A 23,031-nucleotide genomic window follows, 5' to 3' on the forward strand; every position below is an offset into this window, starting at 1 on the left:
ACTGTCTGTACTGGGCTAGCTTGATTATCACTTCAAAAGTTTTTTTTCTCTTAATTAATTGGCCTCTCAGAGTTGGTAAGACAACTCCCACCTGTTTATGCTCTCTGTATGTGTGTATATATATCTCCTCAATATATGTTCCATTCTATATGCATCCGAAGAAGTGGGCTGTAGTCCACGAAAGCTTATGCTCTAATAAATTTGTTAGTCTCTAAGGTGCCACAAGTACTCCTGTTCTTCTTTTTGCGGATACAGACTAACACGGCTGCTACTCTGAAACCTGTCATTAACTTCAGAGTTGTTACTCATGTGCAGTTGAGAGTTTGGTTTGTTCTGGCTATCCTTTACCCTCTATATTCTCTGGATCCATAGGAGCAGTCTGAGAGCTGCTCTAACTTGGGACAGCTGGCTATGGTCCCCAAGCTACCATACACTCTAGCCATTCCCTGTCCTCACCCAACCCACCTCTGCCCCACTGGCTGCAGGAAGGATAACACCTAGACCAAATGAAAAACAAAGTGATGCTGCCACTTGGGTTCCTTGCTGAAGTACACTGACACCTTGGTTCCCTCACTTGGGGTACTCTCCTTGTCCTGGGTTGTTGCTTCTACTCCTATTGAATACAGGAGCTCCTGTGGTACTCAACTACTGCAGGCAGGCACCAGGAGCTCCTTTGTGGCTGCTAAAACAGCTCCTAGACCTGTTCCTCCTTAATACACCCTCTGGTTCTTGCTGCTGCCTCTCCCCAGAAATGGGGAAAGGACTCTGACCATGGTGGTGGCTCCTCTTGCTCCTGACCCTCCCCAATTAGACATTGGTACTGATAGGTTGGGGCAAGATGGTGATAGGCTCAGAAAGGTGCTCATATCGCATATGGGAACATGTTGCCAGCTGGGGATTTGTGAGTAGCCTCCACTCCCTATATGCTGCCTAAGCAGCACAAAGAGTGGATCAAGGCAGAGAACTCCCCATAATATTAACTGTGATTCACTGACCTTTTGGAAATAGTATTTGTTCTATGTACCATGTATGACCTGAAGAAGAGCTCTGTGTGGCTCAAAAGCTCGTCTCTCTGACCAAAAGTTGGTCCAATAAAAGATATTACCTCACCCACCTGGTCTGTCTAATATCCTGGAACCAACACAGCTACAACTACGCTACGTATTATTGTGATGCAAACAGTAACAATAAGAAGTGGTCACCCATTTGTTTTACATGCACATACAACTTCTTCTCCTATCTGTGATCGAGCAGCAGGAGGCCGGAGGACCCCATGGATGTTCAGTTTCTCTCCAATTTATTTGCAGGAGGCCTTTAGGCCAAAGACAAGGTGCCTGGACAGCTGGCAGTGCTGAGAGGCAGTACTGCTGTTGGAGAAGCAGGGTGGTCCAACAGAGCCTCTTAGAGGAAGAGCCCTACAGAGGGAAGATGGGCACGGTCTTCAGAACCTGTGTGGGACAAACCTGGGGCAATACTGGAGCTATCTAAAATGCCCCCGTGCCCCCTTCAACAAGGGCATGGTGGAGGGGCAGCCTGGGGTATTTCAGCCCGCAAACGAACAGTCTGCTGGCTGAGGGGTCTGTCCACAAAGCCATCCCTTTTGTTCTCCTTCCTTGACCCCTAGGTCGCTGTCGGGGGCCTCACTGTCAGCTCTTCGGGGGCAGGCCCCCTCCTTCCTCGCTAGCGATACCCCACAGAGCAGTAACTCCCGCGGGCCGAGGCGCCGGGCTGGATTTGCTGGCCCCGGAGGATCAGCTCAGCGTAGATGACACCCCGCTTCCAGCCGCTCTCACTCACCTATTGCCACCCCCGGGGCAGCTCCCCGCTGGGCGCTAGCGGCTGGGGGAAGGGGTTAGTCACAGAGCGGGGTACACTGGGGTGCTCAGGGCGGCGCCCCCAGGCCGCTCCAGCGGCAGCACGGGGCCTGCAGGTGGATCAGGCCACTGGCGCCCAAGGGCCCGGGGGGTCACAACCCGGGAGGGGCCAGGACCCCCTTCCTCCCCCGCGCGCCCCGTAGCGGCGCTCAGGGCGGGCGGGGGGCGGAAGTGCTGTCACAGGAAGTCCCCCTCCCCCAGCCGAGGACTGGAGGGGGACAGGGCCCAAGATGGCGGCGGTGGCGGAGGAGCGGCTCCTGTCGGAGGGGGAAGGAGGCGCCATGGGCTCGGCGCGCCTCTCCCCGCCCCCGGCCCCCCAGCTCCAGGGGGGCCCGGCGCCCTTGGAGCAGCTCCCTCAGAGCAACACGCTGGTGGGGCTGCCCATCGTGGCCATCGAGAGCATCCTCGGCTTCCTCTCCTACGACGAGACCAGCCAGCTCCGCCTGGTGAGGGGCCGGCCGGGGGGGCTCCGTGGGGCGAGGGGGGGCCGGGTTATCAGCTCCCCCCGGCGGGGGGCGAGGGGGCCCGGGAAGGCAGCGCAGGGGAAGGGGGGAATATCAAGCCAGGGCCCGACTGAACCGAGGGCCCTGCTGCTACTGGAGACCCCCGAGTCCGTCATGTCTGTGTCCCTGCTGCTGGTAGGGTTGGGGTGAAATACCCCCCCCCCAGGTTTTGTCTACTGCAATTACTCGGGTCTGTCTGGAGGAAAAGGAGGTGGGCGGAAGGGGAGAGGGGTCCACTGTCACTGTCTCTTGCAGCCTGATGTCGCCCGCTGGACCGATCTTACCTCAGGACTGTGCTGGAGTTGTGGAAAAGCCAGGCAACCCTCCCCGCATCTTCTGTTCAGTAACTTCTTAGTTGGGGGGGTGCCTTTGTCCCTTTTTCCTTCCCCCCCAAATCCCTAATAAGAGCCCCTGTGTTAAGCCTTTTGGTTTATTTGCCTCGGGAGGTATGCTATTTGTTTGCTCATCAGTTTCCTTACTTAATTGTTACATTCAACTCCTTTATGATTTAATTGGGGATTGGTCCTGCTTTGAGCAGGGGGTTGGACTAGATGACCTCCTGAGGTCCCTTCCAACCTTGATATTCTGTGATTCTTAGAAATGGTAGCATTATGTTCCAAGACTGTTCCTCCTCTATGAGATGCTTCCTTGTGGGTTTAGTTTACTGAGTCCACATGTCCACTTATTATTTGTAGTACAGTAAGTGTACATGATAGATACAAAATGTATAGGAAGACAAGTACTTTGCTGCAAAGAGCTTAGGCCCAGATCCACTAAGGGACTCAGGCACTATAGTGTTCAGCATTGCAACATCTAACCTTTAGAAAATCACAGGAACAACAAACACTGTGATCCTGGGTTAGGTGCCTAGGCTCCCTGTAGAATGAATGGGGAGAGAGAGGCACCTTAGAATGAGATCCACAAAGCCAGCATGCTAGACCTGAAGATGCCTAAGATAGCCAATGGGAGATGCTGAGCAGAGGGGTGTGTGCTAAGCCCTGCCCCTCTTTCAGAGATAAGTGCTTAAGTCCAGGCTGCAGGGAAGTGCTTAGCTCTGCTAGCAACCTGGAGAAGATAGGTTGTCCTGCCGCCTGAACTGTGTTTGGGGTCTGAAACTAAATGGCTGGGGGATGTGGGAGGAGGACCTCCCTAATAACCTTTAGCCTAATGGTTAGGGCACCCACCCAGGATCTGTGAGACTCCCAGTGCAAGTCCCCCCTGCTCCTGATGGGGGAGAAGGGATTTGAAGAGGGATCTGCCACTTCTCGGGTGAGTGGTCTAATCACTAGCCTATAGACCAGTGGTGGGCAACCTGCGGCTCATCAGGGTAATCCAGTGGCGGGTCGCAAGATAGTTTGTTTACATCCGCAGCTCCCAGTGGCTGCAGTTCACCATTCCCGACTAATGGGAGCTGCGGGAAGCGGTGCTGGCCACCGCTTTCTGCAGCTCCCATTGGCTGGGAATGGCGAACCGCGGCCACTGGGAGCTGCAGGCAGCCGTGCCTGCAGATGGTCAGTGTAAACAAACTGTCTCGCGGCCTGCCAGCGGATTACCCTGACAAGCCGCATGGGGGCTGCAGATTGCCCACCACTGCTATAGAGTAATTTTAACTCTTTCACTGACCCAGTTAATATTTAATTATTCATTTGTTTTATTAAAGTGTAACAACTTCAATAGGCGAGATTGAGGAAGATCCATATCAAAATATTCCATAGCCTAGTAGTTAGGGCATTCATAGGAGAGTTGCCAGATCCTAGTTCAAATCCCTTTTTCCCCCTCGGGAGGAGAGGGCACTTGAACTGGGGTTCTCCCACATCCTGGGTGAGTATCCTATCCACTAGGTTAAAGGTTTTAAGGAACGTTCTTCTTCCCTCCTGCCCCCAGATTGCCTGAGGGGCCCAATATGGTAGCCGTGCCCAGAGGTCGCCTACCAGATCAGGTCTCTGGATGTGACTTAAGCAGATGAACACCTTCTCTTTCCCGGCTTGTGAATCATTCTGGGACTTAGGCAGGAGATAGGCATCTGAACCTTTATCATGAGGCAGTAGTGCTTAGGCAGGCGATAGGCACTTGGGTGCCTAGGGTGAGGCTGCAGTACACATGCCCAGAGGAAAAAACTTAGGTGCTTAGTGAGTTTAGGCATCTACAGGGCTAGGTGGCAGCTGAATGGGAGTTTTGTGGATTGCTGTGGCAGGTAAAAACAGGATTTAGGTGCCTGAGTACCTTTGTGGATCACACCCCTACTGTCTCACTCAGACAGACAGGTCAAGAGTTAAGGTGCAAAAAATGTGCAGAGATGTAACTGAGATCAGTGTACCTCATGCCTGTAATGTCTGAATAGCGAGGGAGTATAAACTCTGGATCCAGCCAATAAATTACTGTTAATGAATTTGTCGTGGATAATGAAGTAGAAGGATTAGGAAGCTTATATAACCCTCGCTAAATTTGTGTGCCATACTGTTTCTATTTTAAGACCATGTAATTAGACTTTCTCTGTAACAAAACAAATATTAGAACTCTAATATCATAAACATATTTCTACAGTAATTTGGACTACATTTCTGGGAGAAATATTTTACAAAATCTGCCAATATCCTGAAGTGTGTTTGTCTGATTCTGATATTAAATTGAAACTCCTTGAGACAGGGCTCCATTTCTGTTTATGCAGCACCAAGCATGCTGATAATCAGTAAGTATTTTCCTCCAAGATGGATTAAGTCCACCAATCCTCACTAAGGTGTATGTGTGTTATTTTGAAAGTAGGCTATATTTCAGACCTGCCCAACTATGAAGAAACCTTAATAACAGCTTTGAATATACTACTTTGGCAAACTTCATTAATATGGCTCATTATTAAAGAATGATGGTTAAAGTATAGTCCTAGGAATTGTGGGATTTTGCTTCCAATTCCACCACAGTCTTTGTGTGTGACATTGCCTGAGTGATGTGACCTCTCTGCCTCAGTTTCCCTGTCTGTAAAATAGGGATGATATTTACCTCACCAGGTTGTGAAGCTAAATGAATGTTTGTAAACATGCTGAGATTCTTGAAGGAAAGCAAAGTGTTATATTTACCTAGGTGGAGTATTTTGTGATAGTGGACTACTTTTGTTGTGGGGAAAATAACACTTTTTTTCCTTTTCTGGACTCAAAAATGCATGGTTTGCTAATAAGTTGGTTATTATGGAGGACGGCTGCTATCAATAGAAGTGCCGGTGGAAGCCCTATTGTTGGAATATTTAGAGTTAGGGTGAATAAACCATTAACAAATATACTGTAGGGAACAGTACTGCACTGGAAGAAGGATGAACAAAATAATTCAGTGGGTCTATTCCATCTTTAATTTTTGTTTCAGTGAAAGAGAAAAACAAATCCTTTCACCAAATAAGTTCCTCAGAAGGCATTTCTCGAAAGATAGATGCAGAGGAGAATTATTCCAAGAGAATACACCCCTCTTTTCCGACCAGCCACTGACATCAAGAATCTGTGTAAACACCTCTGGCTTCTACTCCTCCAGGAATGGAAATATATAATCATCTTCACTTTATCTGACTGAGGCTATTTAAAGGGATTACTCAAAAACAAAAACAGTTCATTAAATGTGTTTAATCAGCAACCACGTTAAATCCAGTAAAGAGGAATTATGCAAGTTTTTAGTGCTGTATGGGAACCGTAGAGCCAATTCTAGACAATGAGATTCCAATGTGTATGTTAAATCTTTTTCATAGTTCCCCAGAAATTTTGTGGAGTTCAGGTAGTAATCTGCCTTAAACTCTTCAACAAATGCTCAAGTATAAGTTCAGAAGGCGATGGCGTTAAATAATATCAGTAGACTTAGTAAAGGCTTGCATGTTCCCATCAGGCTGTAATTAATAGTATAGCCAATTGTTTGACTACACTTGTTGGTTCGTTATGAAAAATGTTTTTAGAGACCAAATAACCAAACTGAGCCAAATTTATTGTCCAAAGACACAACAGTACAATATAAAAAGGAGACAGACATATACCCTCCTTTCAGGAAGCAATTCCGATCTCCCAGTGTGTTCACTTTATACATCATCCAGCCCACCAATTTGTACCTGTTCCTTACTGTGTTGTTCTGTATCTTACTTATCTTTATTTTGGATACTAGCATTCCAGGTACTGGTCTGTGAAGGCACCTCCCCACTTTGTATTGGGGTAGACTATTAATGTATTTTGCCTTTGACAGTTTTCCTTTTCCCTTATGTAAAACGCCAAGTTGTACTATTCCAGGCGTTGTGGGATATCAACAGTGAACACCGTTGTGGGGAAAAACAATACAATTCAGGTGGCATATTCATCCATGCAATATTCATAGTGTGCGCTTAATACATACTGATGTGGTCTAATATGTATAACATACGTAGGCTAACAAGGCCCTGCTATCTGTGGTTCTTCAAACATTCCCACCACAGAATCATTTTCAGTACAAGGCTCTACCTAACTCCCTGGGTATGTATTGGCTCCAATTGCATATTTAAGTAAGAGAAGAATGAATGTGTTTGGTACTACACAGCATCTTGATAAAGATACCTTCCAGGGAGCAAGCAAGTCAAATGATACTAGTTAACCTGAGGTGCTCAAATCTATAATAAATGTGCATAATTTATAATAAATGGGACAAAAAGTAGCCTAGCTCTCTTACAGAATATTGCATTCTGACAGTAATGATGGGTTCTCAGAAGGGAAAAAATCTTTTGAAGATGATCATAGAATCCCATATGCGATTTGCCATCAGGACATCAATCAAGAAAACAATTAAGCTACTAGGCATGCATTGATAATGCAGTGGTTGACTCCGGACTTAGTTAGTAAATAATCAAAGAAGGATTATATAATTAATGCCAATTACTATGGGTTTATGGAAGATAGATCCTGTCAAACTAATTTGATTTTGTTTTGATGAGACTACAGGTTTGGTTGATAAAAGTAATACTATTGATGTAGTACTTAGATGTACTTAGATTTTTGTAAGGGGTTTGACTTGGTACTGTACGACACTTTTGATTAAATAACTAGAACAATATAAAATTAACATGACGTGCATTTAAATGGATTAAAGGGTGGCTTAATGGACAGGTCTCAAACGTAAATGAGGAATCATCATTGAGTGGTTGTTTTTCTGATGAGGTCCCATAGGGATCTGTTCTTGGCCCTGTACTATAATATTTTTTTGTCAATTACCTGAAAGAAAACAAAATAACACTAATAAAGTTTGCAGATGACCCCAAAATTTGGGGGTACATAATGAAGACATGTTGTTAATACAGAGCAATCAAGAATCCTTGGTAAACTGGATGCAAGCAAATAATTTGTGTTTTAATACAGGTAAATATATATATGTTTAGAAACAAAGAACGTAGGCCATACTTAGAGGATGGGGGACTCTATCCTGGGAATCTGTGATTCTGGAAAGGATTTGGGGGTCATGGTGGATAATCAGTTGAGCATGAGCTCCCAGAGGGCAAAAGGGCTAATGCAATTCTGGGATGTATAAACAGGAATCTCAAATAGGAGTAGAAAGGTTATTTTACCTCTGTATTTTGCACTGCTGCAACCACTGGTAGAATACGGTGTCTAGTTCTGGTGTCCAGAATTTAAGAAGGATATTGATAAGTTGGAGAGGGTTCAAAGAAGAGCCACGAGATTGATTAAAAGATTAGAAAACATGACTTGTAGTTAGCCTTGTTAGAATTTGATTTTTTTATTATTTTGGCAGATATCAATATTTTAGCTTTTTATCTTTATCAATGTAAATGTTCACAGTTCCACATAATTATGGGTTTTAAGTTTTTTTACATTTTTATCTATTTAAATTATTACAGTTGTAGGAAAGTGTGCAGAGGTCAGACAATTATTTTAATAACAGTAGACACAAATTCAAAAAATTAAAGCTTTATATCTGTTAAAACACATTGTCAATGTCACATGCCAAAATATACAAAACAGATATACTTTAGGGCTGTCAAGCGATTAAAAAAATTAATTGTAATTAATCGTGCTTTTAAACAATAGAATACCATTTATTTAAATATTTTTGGATGTTTTCTACATTTTCAAATATATTGATTTCAATTACAACACATAATGCAAAGTGTACAGTACTCACTTTATATTTATTTTTTATTACAAATATTTGCACTGTAAAAAACCAAAATAAATAGTTTTTTTCAATTCACCTAATACAGGTACTGTTGTACAATCTCTTTATCATGAAAGTTGAACTTTAAAATGTAGAGTTATGTACAAAAAAAACCTGCATTCAAAAATAAAACAATGTAAAACTTTAGTTTAGAGCCTACAAGTCTAATCAGTCCTATTTCTTGTTCAGCCAATCGCTCAAACAGACACATTTGTTTACATTTCCAGAAGATAATGCTGCCTGCTTCTTGTTAACAGTGTCACCTGAAAGTGAGAACAGGAGTTTGCATTGCACTGTTGTAGCTGGTGTCGCAAAATATTTACACGCCTGATGCGCTAAAGAATGGGGAGCAGGTTTAAAACAAATAAAAGGAAGTTCTTCTTCACACAGCGCACAGTCAACTTGTGGAACTCCTTGCCTGACGAGGCTGTGAAGGCTAGGACTATAACAGCGTTTAAAAGAGAACTGGATAAATTCATGCAGGTTAAGTCCGTTAATGGATATTAGCCAGGATGGGCAAGAAATGGTGTCCCTAGCCTCTGTTTGTCAGAGGGTGGAGATGGGTGGCAGGAGAGAGATCACTTGATCATTGCCTGTTGCGTTCGCTCCCTCTGGGGCACCTGGCATTGGCCACTGTCGGTAGACAGGATACTGGGCTAGATGGACCTTTGGTCTGACCCAGTATGGCTGTTCTTATATCTAATTTGCATTTTTTCAAATTTGCAGTGAAAGTGTTCTAAAAATGAACAGCATGTGCTGGGTCATCATCAGAGACTGCTATAACATGAAATATAAGGCAGAATGCTGGTAAAACAGAGCAGGAGACATACAATTCTCACCCAAGGAGTTCAGTCACAAATTTAATTTAACACGTTATTTTTTTAACGAGCGTCATCAGCATGGAAGCATGTCCTCTGGAACGATGGCTGAAGCATGAAGAGGCATATGAATCTTTAGTGCATCTGGCATGTAAATATCTTGTGACACCAGCCACAACAGTGCCATGCGAATGCCTGTTCTCACTTTCAGGTGACATTAGGGTGACCAGACATCCCAATATTTAGGTGTTTGTCCCGTGTCCCGACCAATTTGTCCCGATATTTCGCTACGCCGGCAGCACTCGGCTTTTTTTTTTTTTTTTTTGCTCCGCCGGCGGACCCCCCACCCCCCCAGGTGTCCCGCTATTTTCTTCCTCTCATCTCGTCACCCTAGGTGACATTGTAATTAAGAAGTGGGCAGCATTATCTCCAGTAAATGTAAACAAGCTTGTTTCTCTTAGTGATTGGCTGAACAAGAAGTAGGACTGAGTGGACTTGTAGGCTCTAAAGTTTTACACGGTTTTGTTTTTGAGTGCAGTTATGTAATCAAAAAACCTACATTTGTAACATGCACTTTCATGATAAAGAGATTGCACTACAGTACTTGTATGAGGTGAATTGAAAAATACTATTTTTTATCATTTTTATAGTGTAAATATTTGTAATAAAAAATAATATAAAGTGAGCATTGTATATTTTGTATTCTGTGCTGTAATTAAAATTGATATATTTGAAAATGTAGAAAAACATTCAAATATTTAATAAATTTCAAGTGGTATTCTATTGTTTAACAGTGCGATTAATTGCATTAATTTTTTAATTGCGATTAATTTTTTGAGTTAATCGCGGGAGTTAACTGTGATTAATCAACAGCCCTAAAATACTTAAATTGAACCCTTAAGTTCTCAAGCAGCTTTCTCCCCTCGCCCCCCCCCCCTTCATTTTGCCTGTCTGGAAATTCCATTTATTATCAATGAAAAAATATTTCCATTGGTTTGTGTTTCTTTTGGCATTTATTGATTAAAAAATCTAATCCTTCCAAGCCTGCTTATACTGATAGACTCAAGAAACTCAATCTATTTAGTTTAACAAAGAAGTTTAGGGGGTGACATGATTACAGTCTATAAGTACCTACATGAAGAACAAATATTTAATAATGGGATCTTCAGTCTTGCATAGAAAGGTATAACGTGATCCAATGACTGGAAGTTGAAGCTAGAAAAATTGGAAATAAGGTGTACATTTAACAGCGAAGGAGCCATTGGAACAGTTTACCCAGGGTCATGGTGGATTCTCCATTATTAACAATTTTTAAATCGAGATTGGATGTTTTTTCTAAAAGAGATCCTCTAGGAATTATTTTGGGAAATTTCTATGGCCTGTGCTATACTGGAAGTGAGACTAGATCAGTGTTTTTCAAACCTTGGGTCGCAACCCAGTACTGGGTCATGGAATGTCAGACACTGGTTCACTCTGGTTAGCACCGCCGACCGGGACGTTAAAAGTCCCGTCGGCAGTGCTGCCCAGTGAAGGCAGGCTAGTGCCTATCTGTTTTGACACCGCGCTGTGCACCGGAAGCGGCCAGCAGCAGGTCTGGCTTCTAGGCAGGGGGTCCATGGGGCTCTGCGCACTGCCCCCGACCTGAGCACCGGCTCCGCACGGCCAATGGAAACTGGCGGGGGAGGTGCCTGTGGCCGAGAGTCGTGTGAAGCCGCTTGCAAGTCTCTGCTTAGGAGCCGGACCTGCTGACCAGGAGCCGCCGGAGGTAAGTCCATGCCGCAACCCTGTGCCCCAGCCTTGAGCCACCCCAAACCCCTCATCCCTGACTGCACCCCAGAGCCTTACATTAAACATATGATCAAACCCCACAAGTTAGGGTGATTAAAAATATTCTGGCTATGTTCCATTCATATAAAACTTCCATGATCTTTAGTATATTTTTATGCTATATTTTGGCTAACCACAGCTGGGTCCACAGAAGTCTTGGCTGACTCTGTTTTACTCACTTTAACTCTAAACTGTACTGGTTAGCCCAGTGTTTCTCAAATTGGGGTCGCCACTTTTGTAGGGAAAGCCCCTGGCGGGCCGGGGCAGTTTGTTTACCTGCCCCGTCCGCAGGTCCAGCTGATTGCGGCTCCCATTGGCTGCGGTTCACTGCTGCAGACCAATGGGAGCTGCTGGAAGCGGCGGCCAGTAAGTCCCTCGGCCCACACCGCTTCCTGCAGCTCCCATTGGCCTGGAGCAGCGAACCGCGACCGGTGGGAGCCACGATCGGCCGGACCTGCAGACGGGGCAGGTAAACAAACCGGCCTGGTCTGCCAGGAGCTTTCCCTACACAAGTGGCAAACCCAGTTTGAGAAACACTGGGTTAGTCTAATTTCTAACTGTACACAATAAACACTTAACCCTATACATATGTGAAGGCATCCCTCCTTAAATAATTAAACCTTTAATAACCAGTTCCAACAATTACTTGAACAAGTCCCCCAAAAAAAACATGGGATGGGGGGTTCTACTTTCTCTCTCTTCACTCGATGGCTAACGTGCTTTTAGCTGATCAAGAGGTATTTACCCTGTCAGGACCCACCGAGCAGCCCAGGGCAAGCTTGCAGTACGTGGATCAGGGCACAGTGCGAGAGAGCTGAAGGGACTGAGATAAGGTAGCACGGACCTGTGCGGGTAAATCAAGTCTCCTACCACCTCAGTGTGGATCACCGGGCCCCAATGCAACTGTAATTTCAACTTCAGGTACCTCTACATTACTATACAATTCAACTTACAAAGCCCCCTTAATACGTGTATAAAGGAATCCCCTTTTTGCAAGTTTCTAAACCCCAATGACTAGTCAATAATACCCAATGAGGATGACATTAGAGTGCAATCCCACATCACCCCACATGCATCCTTACACAGTTACAATTTCCATGGAGACCTAGTGGTGGGAGACAGGGGGTTACTCATGAGGGTCCTACCTTGCCTCTGGCATGCCAAGTGAGTCTGATGGTCAACACCATGTTAATTTAGCTCGAACCTGTGGTTTTTTTAGATTTTTCATTGTTTGTTTATGATAACCAAATCATATATATTGCTGTGTAATAAAACATTTCCATAAGGTTGGAAAGTCTTGTCTATGAAAACCCCTGCCACGCAAGTGGGACAATTGCCAAAAAAGTCTAAGATCAGTCTCTGTTTGTCCCTCTGCACTCCTTCAGACTTCTCTGAGAGAAAATGCTCTGGCAAAAAGCTTCTAGGTGTGAAATTAACTGCAAAGTGGGGTTTTGTCGTCTTTGATATATTAAACAACTTTTGAAATATCAGTTCCTATCTCTCTTTGGAGGATATTGCTAGGACCGTTAGTGGACATAAATAACGAGTCTTTAAACATGAGCCTTTAAACTAAACTGCTGCTAAACTTTATTAACATGAAGGAAGAAGTGATACAGATTTCAATGAATTTTGAAGTTGCCTTTTATATAACAAAGAATCAGTAAAGGGCAAACAATTTTATTTTGCATTGTAGTTGACATTTTATCCAATTTAGGATTAGTTTGCAAATCAGAAAGAATAAAAACTAATCTTGCACCATTGAACAAGCACAGACTGACTAATCATGAAAACAACCTGTAGTTTGGTTTGAGACATTTGAAGTTTCCTTTGTTCTGTATTTTAAAAATAGGTTTGTAAGCGAATGGACTTGGTCTGCCAGCGAATGTTAAATCAGGGATTTCTGAAAGTGGAAAGATATCACAACTTGTGTCAGAAACAGGTTAAAGCACAACTTCCAAGGTATGTGCCAATTACAGCTATGGGTTCCAAATACTGTATCTTAAAACACATAAGTAAGAACACAGTAACATTATTTCTTAGGTTTAAAGCTAAGACTGTAAAAGTTTACTTCAATTATCTAGTTAAATTAATGTGTTTTAGAAAAACATTGACAATATTTTGGCTGTAATTGGAATTATCTGGTTCAGTTGGTAAAATTCCATGGGTTATTTTTCTTGCAAAAACACTTAGCCTAACCCTAAAGTCTGTTTGTTTAGATAAATGTTATCCTGTTTGTTTGTTTATTTATTTGCTTCCCAGCCTGTCAGGAACTGAAGTGCTGTCAGAAGAGAGAGGAAGTCCAGTATTACTCAAAATCAACTCCTGGCAAATCTAGGAGCCATGATAACTTGCTCCAAAAGGAGTGCCAACTAACCTACCTTGGCTAAAAGGATTTTTACCTATCTGTGCAATTGAGTAGACGTGAAACACATTTTTCATGTAACCTGGGATTAGAAAGGCATGATCTAATTTTGCATGTTTTCTTATCATGTGTTTTGGAGCTAAGGGCCAATCAGCAACTGCATGGACACAGTATCCACTAACATAATTTGGAGCTGGATCATGGGCATTAGAAGACAATGTTAGAAGGGAATGAGAGAAGCTGCTTCTCACTTCTAAAACCTGATAATTAAGCCTAATTTATTGTCATGATTTAAATGGTTTCATTTTAGGTGTTGGTCCTGCTTTGAGCAGGGGGTTGGACTAGATGACCTCCTGAGGTCTCTTCCAACCCTAATATTCTATGATTCTATGATTTTATTTCATGATTGTTACCCGGCATCAAAAAAGCTCAAACAGTCATCAGTTCTCTCAGCTCAGGTGAAGCTTGGGACTGAGCAAGTATGGAGGCTGGATTGCTGTTTATTAGTGGTGGTGGTTTTTAGGTCAGTTGCCAGAACACACATGGATAGTGATGACAAAATCGCATTGAAGCACTCTGCCCCAGTGCATTGCTTTAAGACTACTCCTTCTAGTCCTTTAATATTTTTAATCTTGGAATTTTTTAAAAACTAGGATGCCTTTACATATAATAATTTGGATTAAAAAAATTTCACAGTAATGATTCAAGGAGAACCAAATTTGACAAATAGATCTAAAAATTATTCTAGTGTTTAGCAAATGTGCAGAGTCATTTGCTGGCTAGTTCTTGACAGCTGCAGCAATCTCTTGAGAAGGACAAAATTACTGGAAGTACAGCTCTACCCCAATATAATGCGTCCCGATATAACATGAATTTAGATATAACGCGGTAAAGCAGTGCTCCGGGGGGAGGGGGTGTGTGTGGCTGCGCACTCCGGTGGATCAAAGCAAGTTCAATATAATGCGGTTTCACCTATAACGCGATAAGATTTTTTTGGCTCCCGAGGACAGCGTTATATTGAGGTAGAGGTGTAGTTGTATTTCTTTCTGACTCTCAGCAGGTAAATGGCCATGTGATACAAGATTCAGAAACTCTGACTAATACACCGGATGCTGCCTGTTGGATCTTGACTTACACCTGGGCTCTTAAGAGCAGAAGGATTTAAAAGAACTACTGTTGCAATACTTCAATTTTTGGTGGCTTAAAATTGCTAAGGCTGTGGTGTCATTTAATGGTTTCTGTATGCTTTCTTCTAGGCGGGAGTCCGAAAGAAGAAACCATTCATTAGCTCGCCATGCAGACATTCTTGCTGCTGTAGAAACAAGGCTCTCTCTGTTAAATATGACTTTCATGAAATATGTGGATTCCAATCTCTGTTGCTTCATACCTGGAAAGGTAAAATATAAAATTGCTTGCTTGTATAAATGTGTATTGTTGCTAAAAAATCATATTCCTCAACTTCAAATTATTAACAGCTGTAGCTGCCTAAAAGTGTAGTATAGTGCATCATTCTGGATGTACTTAGACATATTATAGGCAGCCTATGTACTGTAAGGGCTACCCTATGAATAGATATGCTTGTTTGAATGAGTTGTTTTTTGGCTTTCTATTAATGTTCCAACATGAAAAATGGCTGTTGATTTGTTTTAAATTAACTCAGTATGCCAGTTGTGGATCATATTCAATAAATGTATTCATTTAAAGAAATACTTAAAAATGCTTGAATTGGTCACTGTTCTTTGCAGGTTCACTTTTACTGTTCATACGTCTGCTACTGATACCTTTGAACAGATAGAACTCGACTTACAGTTTATTCCTTAAAAGTATGTAGATGCTGTATGTAGAGTTTGAGTAGTCCAGACTTAAACTGTAAACACCAAACTGGAGGCCATTCCACCACAAACTCTCATCACCCAGATTATCTTGTGCAATATTTTTGGTACACTTCTGTAACAAAAAATGTATATTTGATGTGTTCCTAACACCATCTGTTGAGTATCAGTTAATATTAAGCATTTTAGGCCAAAGACAAATTGAACTTGAGTTTTTTCAGTACATGAGAGGAACACTTGTTTTTTTTCCTAAAATTAGAAATACCATTGGAATACTTTGCTTAGCTATTTTAGAATATATTATCTGTGGTACTGTATCACCTAGCATATATGTTAGACCTAAACAAAACAAGAAGGTATGTCAAAATCTAAGCATATGTGTTCAGCTGTCATGGAAATAAACAGCAAATTTACACTGCAGTGTTTCATGTGTATTTGACACAATAGATTAAGCTATCAGAGGGGTAGCCGTGTTAGCTTAATCTATTAGATTAAGCTAGTTATATGGACACTTGCATGGTGTTCAAATCACATCTGTCTGTCATTGGCAAACAGCTTCAAGTGTCTTATTTCCCCATCACCATAGTATCTGAGTGCCTCACAAGCATTAAAGAATTTATCTTAGCACTATATCTGAGGCTTAGTCTACATTAGAAAAATTTGCTGGCATAACTATGTCAGCTACTAGTATAGAAAAAAAATCATACCCCTTAGCCAATTTAGCTATGTCAGCAAAATTCCTGGTGTGGATGCAGCTATGCCAACAGAGTGCTTTTGCCATAATTGACTGCCTTGCTAAGGTGTTCAGTGTATTTGCTAAGAATTTTCTTATGAGTCTCCGTGGAGAACGAAGCATACTGTACTAAGTATAAACTTTATGGGAGAGATTTTAAGGAGTGTACTAATAGTAGAAGTAATAAGAAAAGAAAAGTTGCTAATTGCTGTCCAGGTTACTGTGGAATGCTCCATTACATTTCATGCAGTGGTTATGCAGATTAGTTCATATGTTCAAAAATAACTATTATAGTAAATTTACTGAGTAAAAGTTTCTAAAGATACAATGACAACTCAGACTCTGCCTCCACTATAAAATACAGCATTTCATTTCAGGTGATTAGTATAAAATTAGGAAGAACACAGGAACAAACTAGTGTAATGGGTATGAAATACCTGCCCATCAGTAGATCAGTGCTATAATTTCAGATTATACCAATAACTATCTTAATTTTTTCCCTTGAACTTGACAGAACATCTAACAGTTCTTAAATATTTTAGGTGATTGATGAAATTTATCGTGTGCTACGGTATGTAAACTCTACAAGAGCCCCTCAGAGAGCCCATGAAGTCCTTCAGGAATTAAGAGACATCTCATCCATGGCTATGGAATACTTTGATGAGAAGATTGTTCCAATTCTAAAAAGAAAGTTGCCTGGATCAGATGTATCAGGTCGTCTCATAGGAGCTGCCCCAGGTATTACTTTCAATCTCTAGTATTTTTAACTTTTTATCTAGCTGTTTTTGTCTATCATGTTGTCTGAAAATTCACAACATTTCACTTTCTAGAAAGCATTCACGCCCTTGTTTGTTTCCCTCAACAATGGAATACCCCATTATAATCCAGCCTCCTGAAGAAAATTAATTTTACATCCTAAGGCCATTGAGTGTGGAATGTAATTGTTTGAAAATTTAAGGAGGCTTTGTTTTGCTAGACTTGAATGTATTTTATAATTATGCATAGTGTGTATTCTTTAAACAAATACTTTTGTACCACTAATGAATGAGACTTTATAATCACACTTGGTTGAAATTTAGCACACAAAGCCACAATTCAATATGTTTGTAGTTTTATTAATAGAATAAACAAATGAGATAGCTTTCTCTTTGTACTACAATAATTTAAGCTAAAGCACCCTTAGATTCTTTATGTAACAAGAACCCAAATGTTTTATTTTCAAATGAAATATTCGTAGGTGTTTAGTCTAACATGGAAAAGGCCTCTTGGCTCTGTAAAATATTAAACTGGATAAGTTAACACTCAAACTGGCTTTTTTTGGGGAGGGCACGACCAGTTACATTTTTCATACAACTTAATTTGTATGGGCCAAATGTTGAGGCAGGCTGCTGATCTGAGCATATAGTGGCCAAAAGTAGCAGAAAAGATGCATGTCCACTAGCCTGTGTAGAATATACATACAGGCTCAGTCCCAGCACCTTAGGTTACTAACAGATATAGTAAAGTATCCATCACTTGGAGTCTTTAAATCAAGTTTAGATGACCTTCTAACATCTATGCTGTAGTTCAAACAGAAATTTTTGGTTGACACGGGAATCTAATTTAAATTCTATAGTTCATGTAGTGCAGGAGGTCAGAATAGATTACAACGGTCCCTTCTGGCCTTAACTTGAACACAGATGAGACTTCTACTGAGAGTCTCTGCTAGCAAGTGTTTGGGGGAAGTGGAATGAACAGCACCCACTAATGGCATGAGCAGCAGATTGGAACATAGCACAAGTCCCCATGGCTCAAAAAACATAGGACACCTTGATGTAGCCTACTATCTCCCCATACCTCCACAATGCTGTGATCTATAACAACACTTGGTGCTTAAGGATTCAGTGTTCTCCCCACAATGAAATTGGAACTCCTTTGTTCAGGCTATGCTGCCTTTTTCAAGATTTGCCTTATCTCTGTAGTAACATAGGTAAACTCATTCATATAGATTGATGGACTTGAGTTATTCTAGGCTTGCGTAACCTTTCCAAAAAGGTGAAATACTGCTTTAAAATGTTTAAACAAAACTTACATGATAGAGCTGTTACAATCATGTCAATTTACAATAGCTATTATTGAAAAAAATCACTTCTACAAGTTTCTTGAGTCCTGCAGGTCTTGAAGGAATAGATTGTGCACACTCAGTAATGGCTACTGAATTTTCATGATTTTCCTCTTAACTGTCACTTTTTAAAGACACTCAAACATTACATCAAGCTGACACATACAAAATATTCAGAATTAAGCTGAGTGATCTACTGTATGTCCTGCAGTAAGTCTAGTTACAGTGATGTGTCTAGTTTTTTGGCTTTGTGCATGTCACACCTTTGATAACTTAATTTAGTGGTTTAGAACATAATCTTACATTCATATTTTAGGCAAAAAGTAGTTTTTCTTTATTCAGGAAGTTGAAAATAGCTTATGCTTTGACCTCTTAAAATCTGAAACATTGGGCGTAATTGTACCCTGATTTATACTACCCTGTTTCCCCGAAAATAAGACATCCTCCGAAAATAAGGCCTACTTACAGTTTTGCCTCTCGTTGTAATATAAGGCATCCCCCCGATAATAAGACCTCCCCGATAATAAGGCATCCACCGATAATAAGGCATTTTTCATTTCTGAAAAATAAGACATCCCCTGAAAATAAGACATAGCGCATCTTTGGGAGCAAAAATTAATATAAGACACTGTCTTATTTTCGGGGAAACAGGGTATGAGCAAGCTTATTGACTTTCCTGTATATTGAGTATCTGTAAATAGTATTTTACATAGTCATAGTTTTACAAACCACTAATTATTCAGATTCTGGATTGGTCAACAGAATTGAACAGAGGGTATAAATTGGGGCACAATTTGATACATTTTGTTTAAACACAATGTAGAAAAAATAATCTTAAATCACTTTCTCTGAAGTTCCAGGTCCTTCCGCAGCCCTAACAACAATGCAGCTATTCTCCAAGCAAAACCCTTCTAGGCAGGAAGTCACCAAACTCCAGCAGCAAGTCAAAACGAATGGTGCAGGTGTGACTGTTCTAAGGCGGGAAATTTCAGAGCTTCGCACCAAAGTGCAAGAACAACAGAAACAGCTCCAAGACCAAGACCAGAAACTGCTAGAGCAAACCCAAATCATAGGTGAACAGAATGCCCGATTGGCTGAGCTTGAACGCAAACTGAGAGAAGTAATGGAAAGTGCAGTAGGAAGTTCTTCAGGTTCTGGTTCAAATGAGGAGTCCCTTAGGAAACGGAGAAAGGCAGTTGAATCCATAGACTCTCCTAGGAAATCCAAACGCCTTCGAAACAGAAAATAACTTTGGAGTAAATGACACCTCCAGAAGATTACACTGCTTTAGTAGCCCAAGCAGATTTGCTTGTCTGGATACTGTGATTAGCAGCATGGTGTCATTTAGGCTGCTGGCTCTTCAAAACACCACATAGACTTGAACAGTAACTTTCTCTCATTATTGAGACTTTTTCCCTCTGCTTCTGTCTGGGTGGGCCTAATGCACAGGATCTTTATAATTTGCAATAGATTTGTACTAACCAGACCTGCTCTATCATGTTTTGAAGAGTTAACTTTTTTTTCTGTGCAGATGATATGTGTTAAAGTAAACTTATTTGTGTTATGCATATATTCACATAAGAGATCTTAAATAAATCCAGTCTTGACTGATTAGAAAGTTAAGCTTACAAACAGATGTCCTGTTCACTTGAAGAAAAGACCCACTTTTTAAATCTTGTTAAAAAAGTTGACTTTTTTGTTACAAGTGACCTTGTCTGGAATGTCTGAAAAGTAGTTAATACTTTTTGGAATCTATGTAACGAGTAAAAGTGACTTCTTACGCTACAGTATTGGCTATATATTTTTGTAAATTTATGAGCAAGGGACTTCTATCCAGGTTTTACACACACACATCCTAGTTCTAAGTCTCTGGAGCCATATTCTACATTTGCATGAATATCTGCATGCATTGCTTAGTCAGCTCGCTAAAAGCACTTGCCTGGAGTTGCTCTTAAACCTCTACTTTCCCAGAGTTGTAGAGCAATTTCTTAGACCTCAGCCATAACTTAGCATCTGCTTTCAGCACAGCTGCTTTCTGACAGTGAGGAGGTCTTGAGACCACTTGTCAACAAGTCGCAGGAAAGGAAAGTGTATTTAAGCAAAGCCTTGTTGCTGCTTCCACTGCCTGTAGCTTGCAGGTACTCTAGCTAAGCCAAAGCTTGAGAATTCAGCTGTTTTTGCCTATGGGTCCTCTAGTTCATGGGCCAAAATGAACCGAGTATTGGACAAAAGTTATCTGTTCCTTTAACAAAACAGGCTTAGTGGGACACAGTAGGAGTGAAACGTTGTATTATGAAACTATTTCATGTTGTGGAAAAGAGCTCTCTGTAATACTTAACTATATTCTACCTTTCCTTATCCTAAAAGGTAAATCACTTCAGACAAAAAAGCTTTAATTTCTTTTGCACTTCTGTTTTGAGCTTGTAACTGGAAAAGCATGTCTTGCACTGTTCAGTCTTTTGATCGGTCACTTTAACAACCTCAGAGTTGTTGTGTACAGTGATTATTTTTTTCCAGTTGTATATTTTTGGAACCTTATACAAATATCACTGTCCTTGTTTTATTTTAATGTACTAAACAATGTAGCTTTATCATTCGACTTATGTTTTCTTTTAATCAACTGTTGCCTTGGGTTTAGGTGGAATTAAATTCGGGCATCGCACTGAAAAATGCCACCTACTGGTGGTAGTTTAAAGTTTTGGAAAGTACCGTGGGTTAAAGTGCAAGTTCAACACTATTATATCTTCTATGCCTGTCCATGCAATGTGGTTCTTGTATTCAAATTAACCAAACAGAAATCAGATTTTGTTCTGTCAACTCTTTTGTGATAGTTGACTTTTTCTTTAAATTTTATTAATCCTAGGTTTTACTTCTTAAACACATTTACTTCATATCAAATGTTTCCCATGAAACGTACCATCACAACTTAATGTCTAGTTTTTGGCAGAGTGTTTAATTTTTAAATAAACTTGTTTTGCTAGTTCAAAGTTATTTTACAATGGGTTGTTTCCTTAAACAAAACCTATTAGCAGTGGGTAGACATTCAGATATCACTCTGGAACAAAGTTTAATAGCAGATGGCCTTTCTTTTAGCTGTTCTTAGTCTGTAGAACTTGGTTTTTGAACTATAACACTGTTACAGGAGAAAGGCCTGTTGGAGAGAACAGTTGTCAACGAAACACTTGAATGTTCCTTCATTTCTAAAAATGATTTTTGTAATAAAAATTAGCATGATTATACCTGTTAAATGATAATTACTCCTTGCATCATGACTTAATTCATTTAATGGGCTTATTCCTTTAACGGGTTCTTGTTTAGAAAGATTTAACAACAAATAAAGAGCCTATACAGTAATTGCATTCTTTGAACAGGCTTGTTCATATTCATTAGTTTAAGGTTTCACTAGTTTTAGTTTCTTCTGCCCTATTAACATTATGCTAACTAAAATCAGGAGCAGTGCTGAGTTGAATCCATTGAGCATATGCCTATGCAGTAGGTCATTAATGTTACCCATGGACCCTGTTTAACAGAGAGTTTTGCATCACGTTTATGTACATTAATGAAGGGAAATAATATGGAGGTAAATTTTGTGTAGCTGGAATAAACTTAAGTCTTACCTGATCAGGAAGCTTACTATAAACATTTAATCACTTGTTATAAATGGGAAATAATTGTTCTTGTAAAATAACTTCTTTCATGAATATCTTGTTGCTGATACTGAATTAAACTTGAAGTATAGGGAAGGTATTCGTAGTGTAAACAAGGTTATATGAGTTTTCCCAGTATAGCTATACTGACAAAACCCTCCTGGTATAGCTTCAGTCATACTAGCAGAAGCATCTTTTGCCAGCATGACTGCATCTACAGGGTGTTGTTTTTTTTTTTTTGCCAGCATAGATAAATTATTAAAACAAAACTCAAAAAAATCCCATCCTTAACCAACATAACTATGCCACCAAAACTTTTAAGGGTGGAACTGGCATTAGTTGTGAATTATTCTTCTCAAGTCTAGAAAAGGCCAAAAGCTTTGTAACTAAAAATTGCATTTTTATGAAGTGCAGTTATATTTTTCTAGTATTCAAGTCTGCAGTAGTGTGCATTTGGATATTATTGAAAACCAAATATATTGCATAATGGTTCTCTTTAGCCATTTTTTCATCTGGTATAAACAATACCTGCAATCTAATGTACTTCCCCTTTCAAGTCAAATCATGCTATGAAATAGTCCCCTAAAAGACTTATCCTGAAAACAAGAATTATGTAATTCTCAAATATTATGAAGCTTCTTAGCTTCTTGCCAACTTATTTAACTCAGCCCGTCTTAAGGAGAAACCTGCAACACAGATGAGCAGTGCCCAGGTTAATACAGACTCTCATGAGGTGAGTGTTATACAATAGCTAAATATTTGCATATCTTACTCTAATTCTCAATTTCTTTCAGGTTTCTTAGTCATTAGTTATCTTAGAACAAAAGAACATCCACAGTGGGTCAGACCTTTCCATCTAGTCCTTTATCCTGTCTCTGACAGTGGCCAGTACCAGAACTTCAGGAGGAATGCAAAGAATTGAGCAGTTAGCGTGATCCACCTCTCGTCCCCTCCTGGCTTCTGATAGTCAGAGGTTTAGGATAGCTCCGAGCATGGGGTTGCATCCTTGACCATCTTGGCTAATAGCCTTTGATGGACCTATCCTCCATGAATTTATCTTGTTCTTTTTTGAATACAGTTACACTTTTGGCCATCACTACATCCTATGGCAATGAGTTCCTCAGGTTAACTGTGGTTGTGTGAAAAAGTATTCCTCTTGTTTGTATTAAACC

General features: G+C 40.8%; 1 protein-coding gene and 1 long non-coding RNA gene across 3 annotated transcripts in view; one reads left to right on the top strand and one right to left on the bottom strand.

Moving 5' to 3' along the window:
• Window positions 1–2,048, bottom strand: part of LOC117874496 — a 7,950-nt gene extending 5,902 nt beyond the window's left edge. The window contains exons 1-2 of one of the 2 annotated variants that reach the window (XR_004645000.1): window positions 1,798–2,048; window positions 1,229–1,415 (exon numbers count right to left, since the gene is read on the bottom strand). This is a non-coding gene — a long non-coding RNA (uncharacterized LOC117874496). Of the gene's footprint in view, window positions 1–1,228 lie in introns of both variants that reach the window. The other variant, XR_004644999.1, reaches the window with a different exon arrangement.
• Window positions 2,049–2,060: 12 nt separating this feature from the next.
• Window positions 2,061–21,449, top strand: FBXO28 (F-box protein 28). Its single transcript, XM_034764661.1, has 5 exons — window positions 2,061–2,320; window positions 13,034–13,143; window positions 14,803–14,941; window positions 16,654–16,849; window positions 19,067–21,449. The coding sequence occupies exons 1-5, from the start codon at window positions 2,105–2,107 to the stop codon at window positions 19,459–19,461; spliced, it is 1,056 nt and encodes a 351-aa protein (XP_034620552.1). The 5' UTR covers window positions 2,061–2,104; the 3' UTR covers window positions 19,462–21,449.
• Window positions 21,450–23,031: the final 1,582 nt, after the last annotated feature.

This window comes from Trachemys scripta, chromosome 3 (genome assembly GCF_013100865.1).
Source record: "Trachemys scripta elegans isolate TJP31775 chromosome 3, CAS_Tse_1.0, whole genome shotgun sequence".
In the NCBI taxonomy this organism is placed as follows: domain Eukaryota; kingdom Metazoa; phylum Chordata; order Testudines; family Emydidae; genus Trachemys; species Trachemys scripta.

What these genes read in the sequence shown, in the direction of transcription:
- FBXO28 (XM_034764661.1), top strand. Translation starts at nt 2,105, where the DNA reads ATGGCGGCGGTGGCGGAGGAGCGGCTCCTGTCGGAGGGGGAAGGAGGC. An exon ending in GTTGCTTCATACCTGGAAAG is followed by an intron (nt 14,942 to 16,653) that starts GTAAAATATAAA and finishes TAAATATTTTAG; the next exon opens with GTGATTGATGAAATTTATCG. An exon ending in TCTCATAGGAGCTGCCCCAG is followed by an intron (nt 16,850 to 19,066) that starts GTATTACTTTCA and finishes CTTTCTCTGAAG; the next exon opens with TTCCAGGTCCTTCCGCAGCC.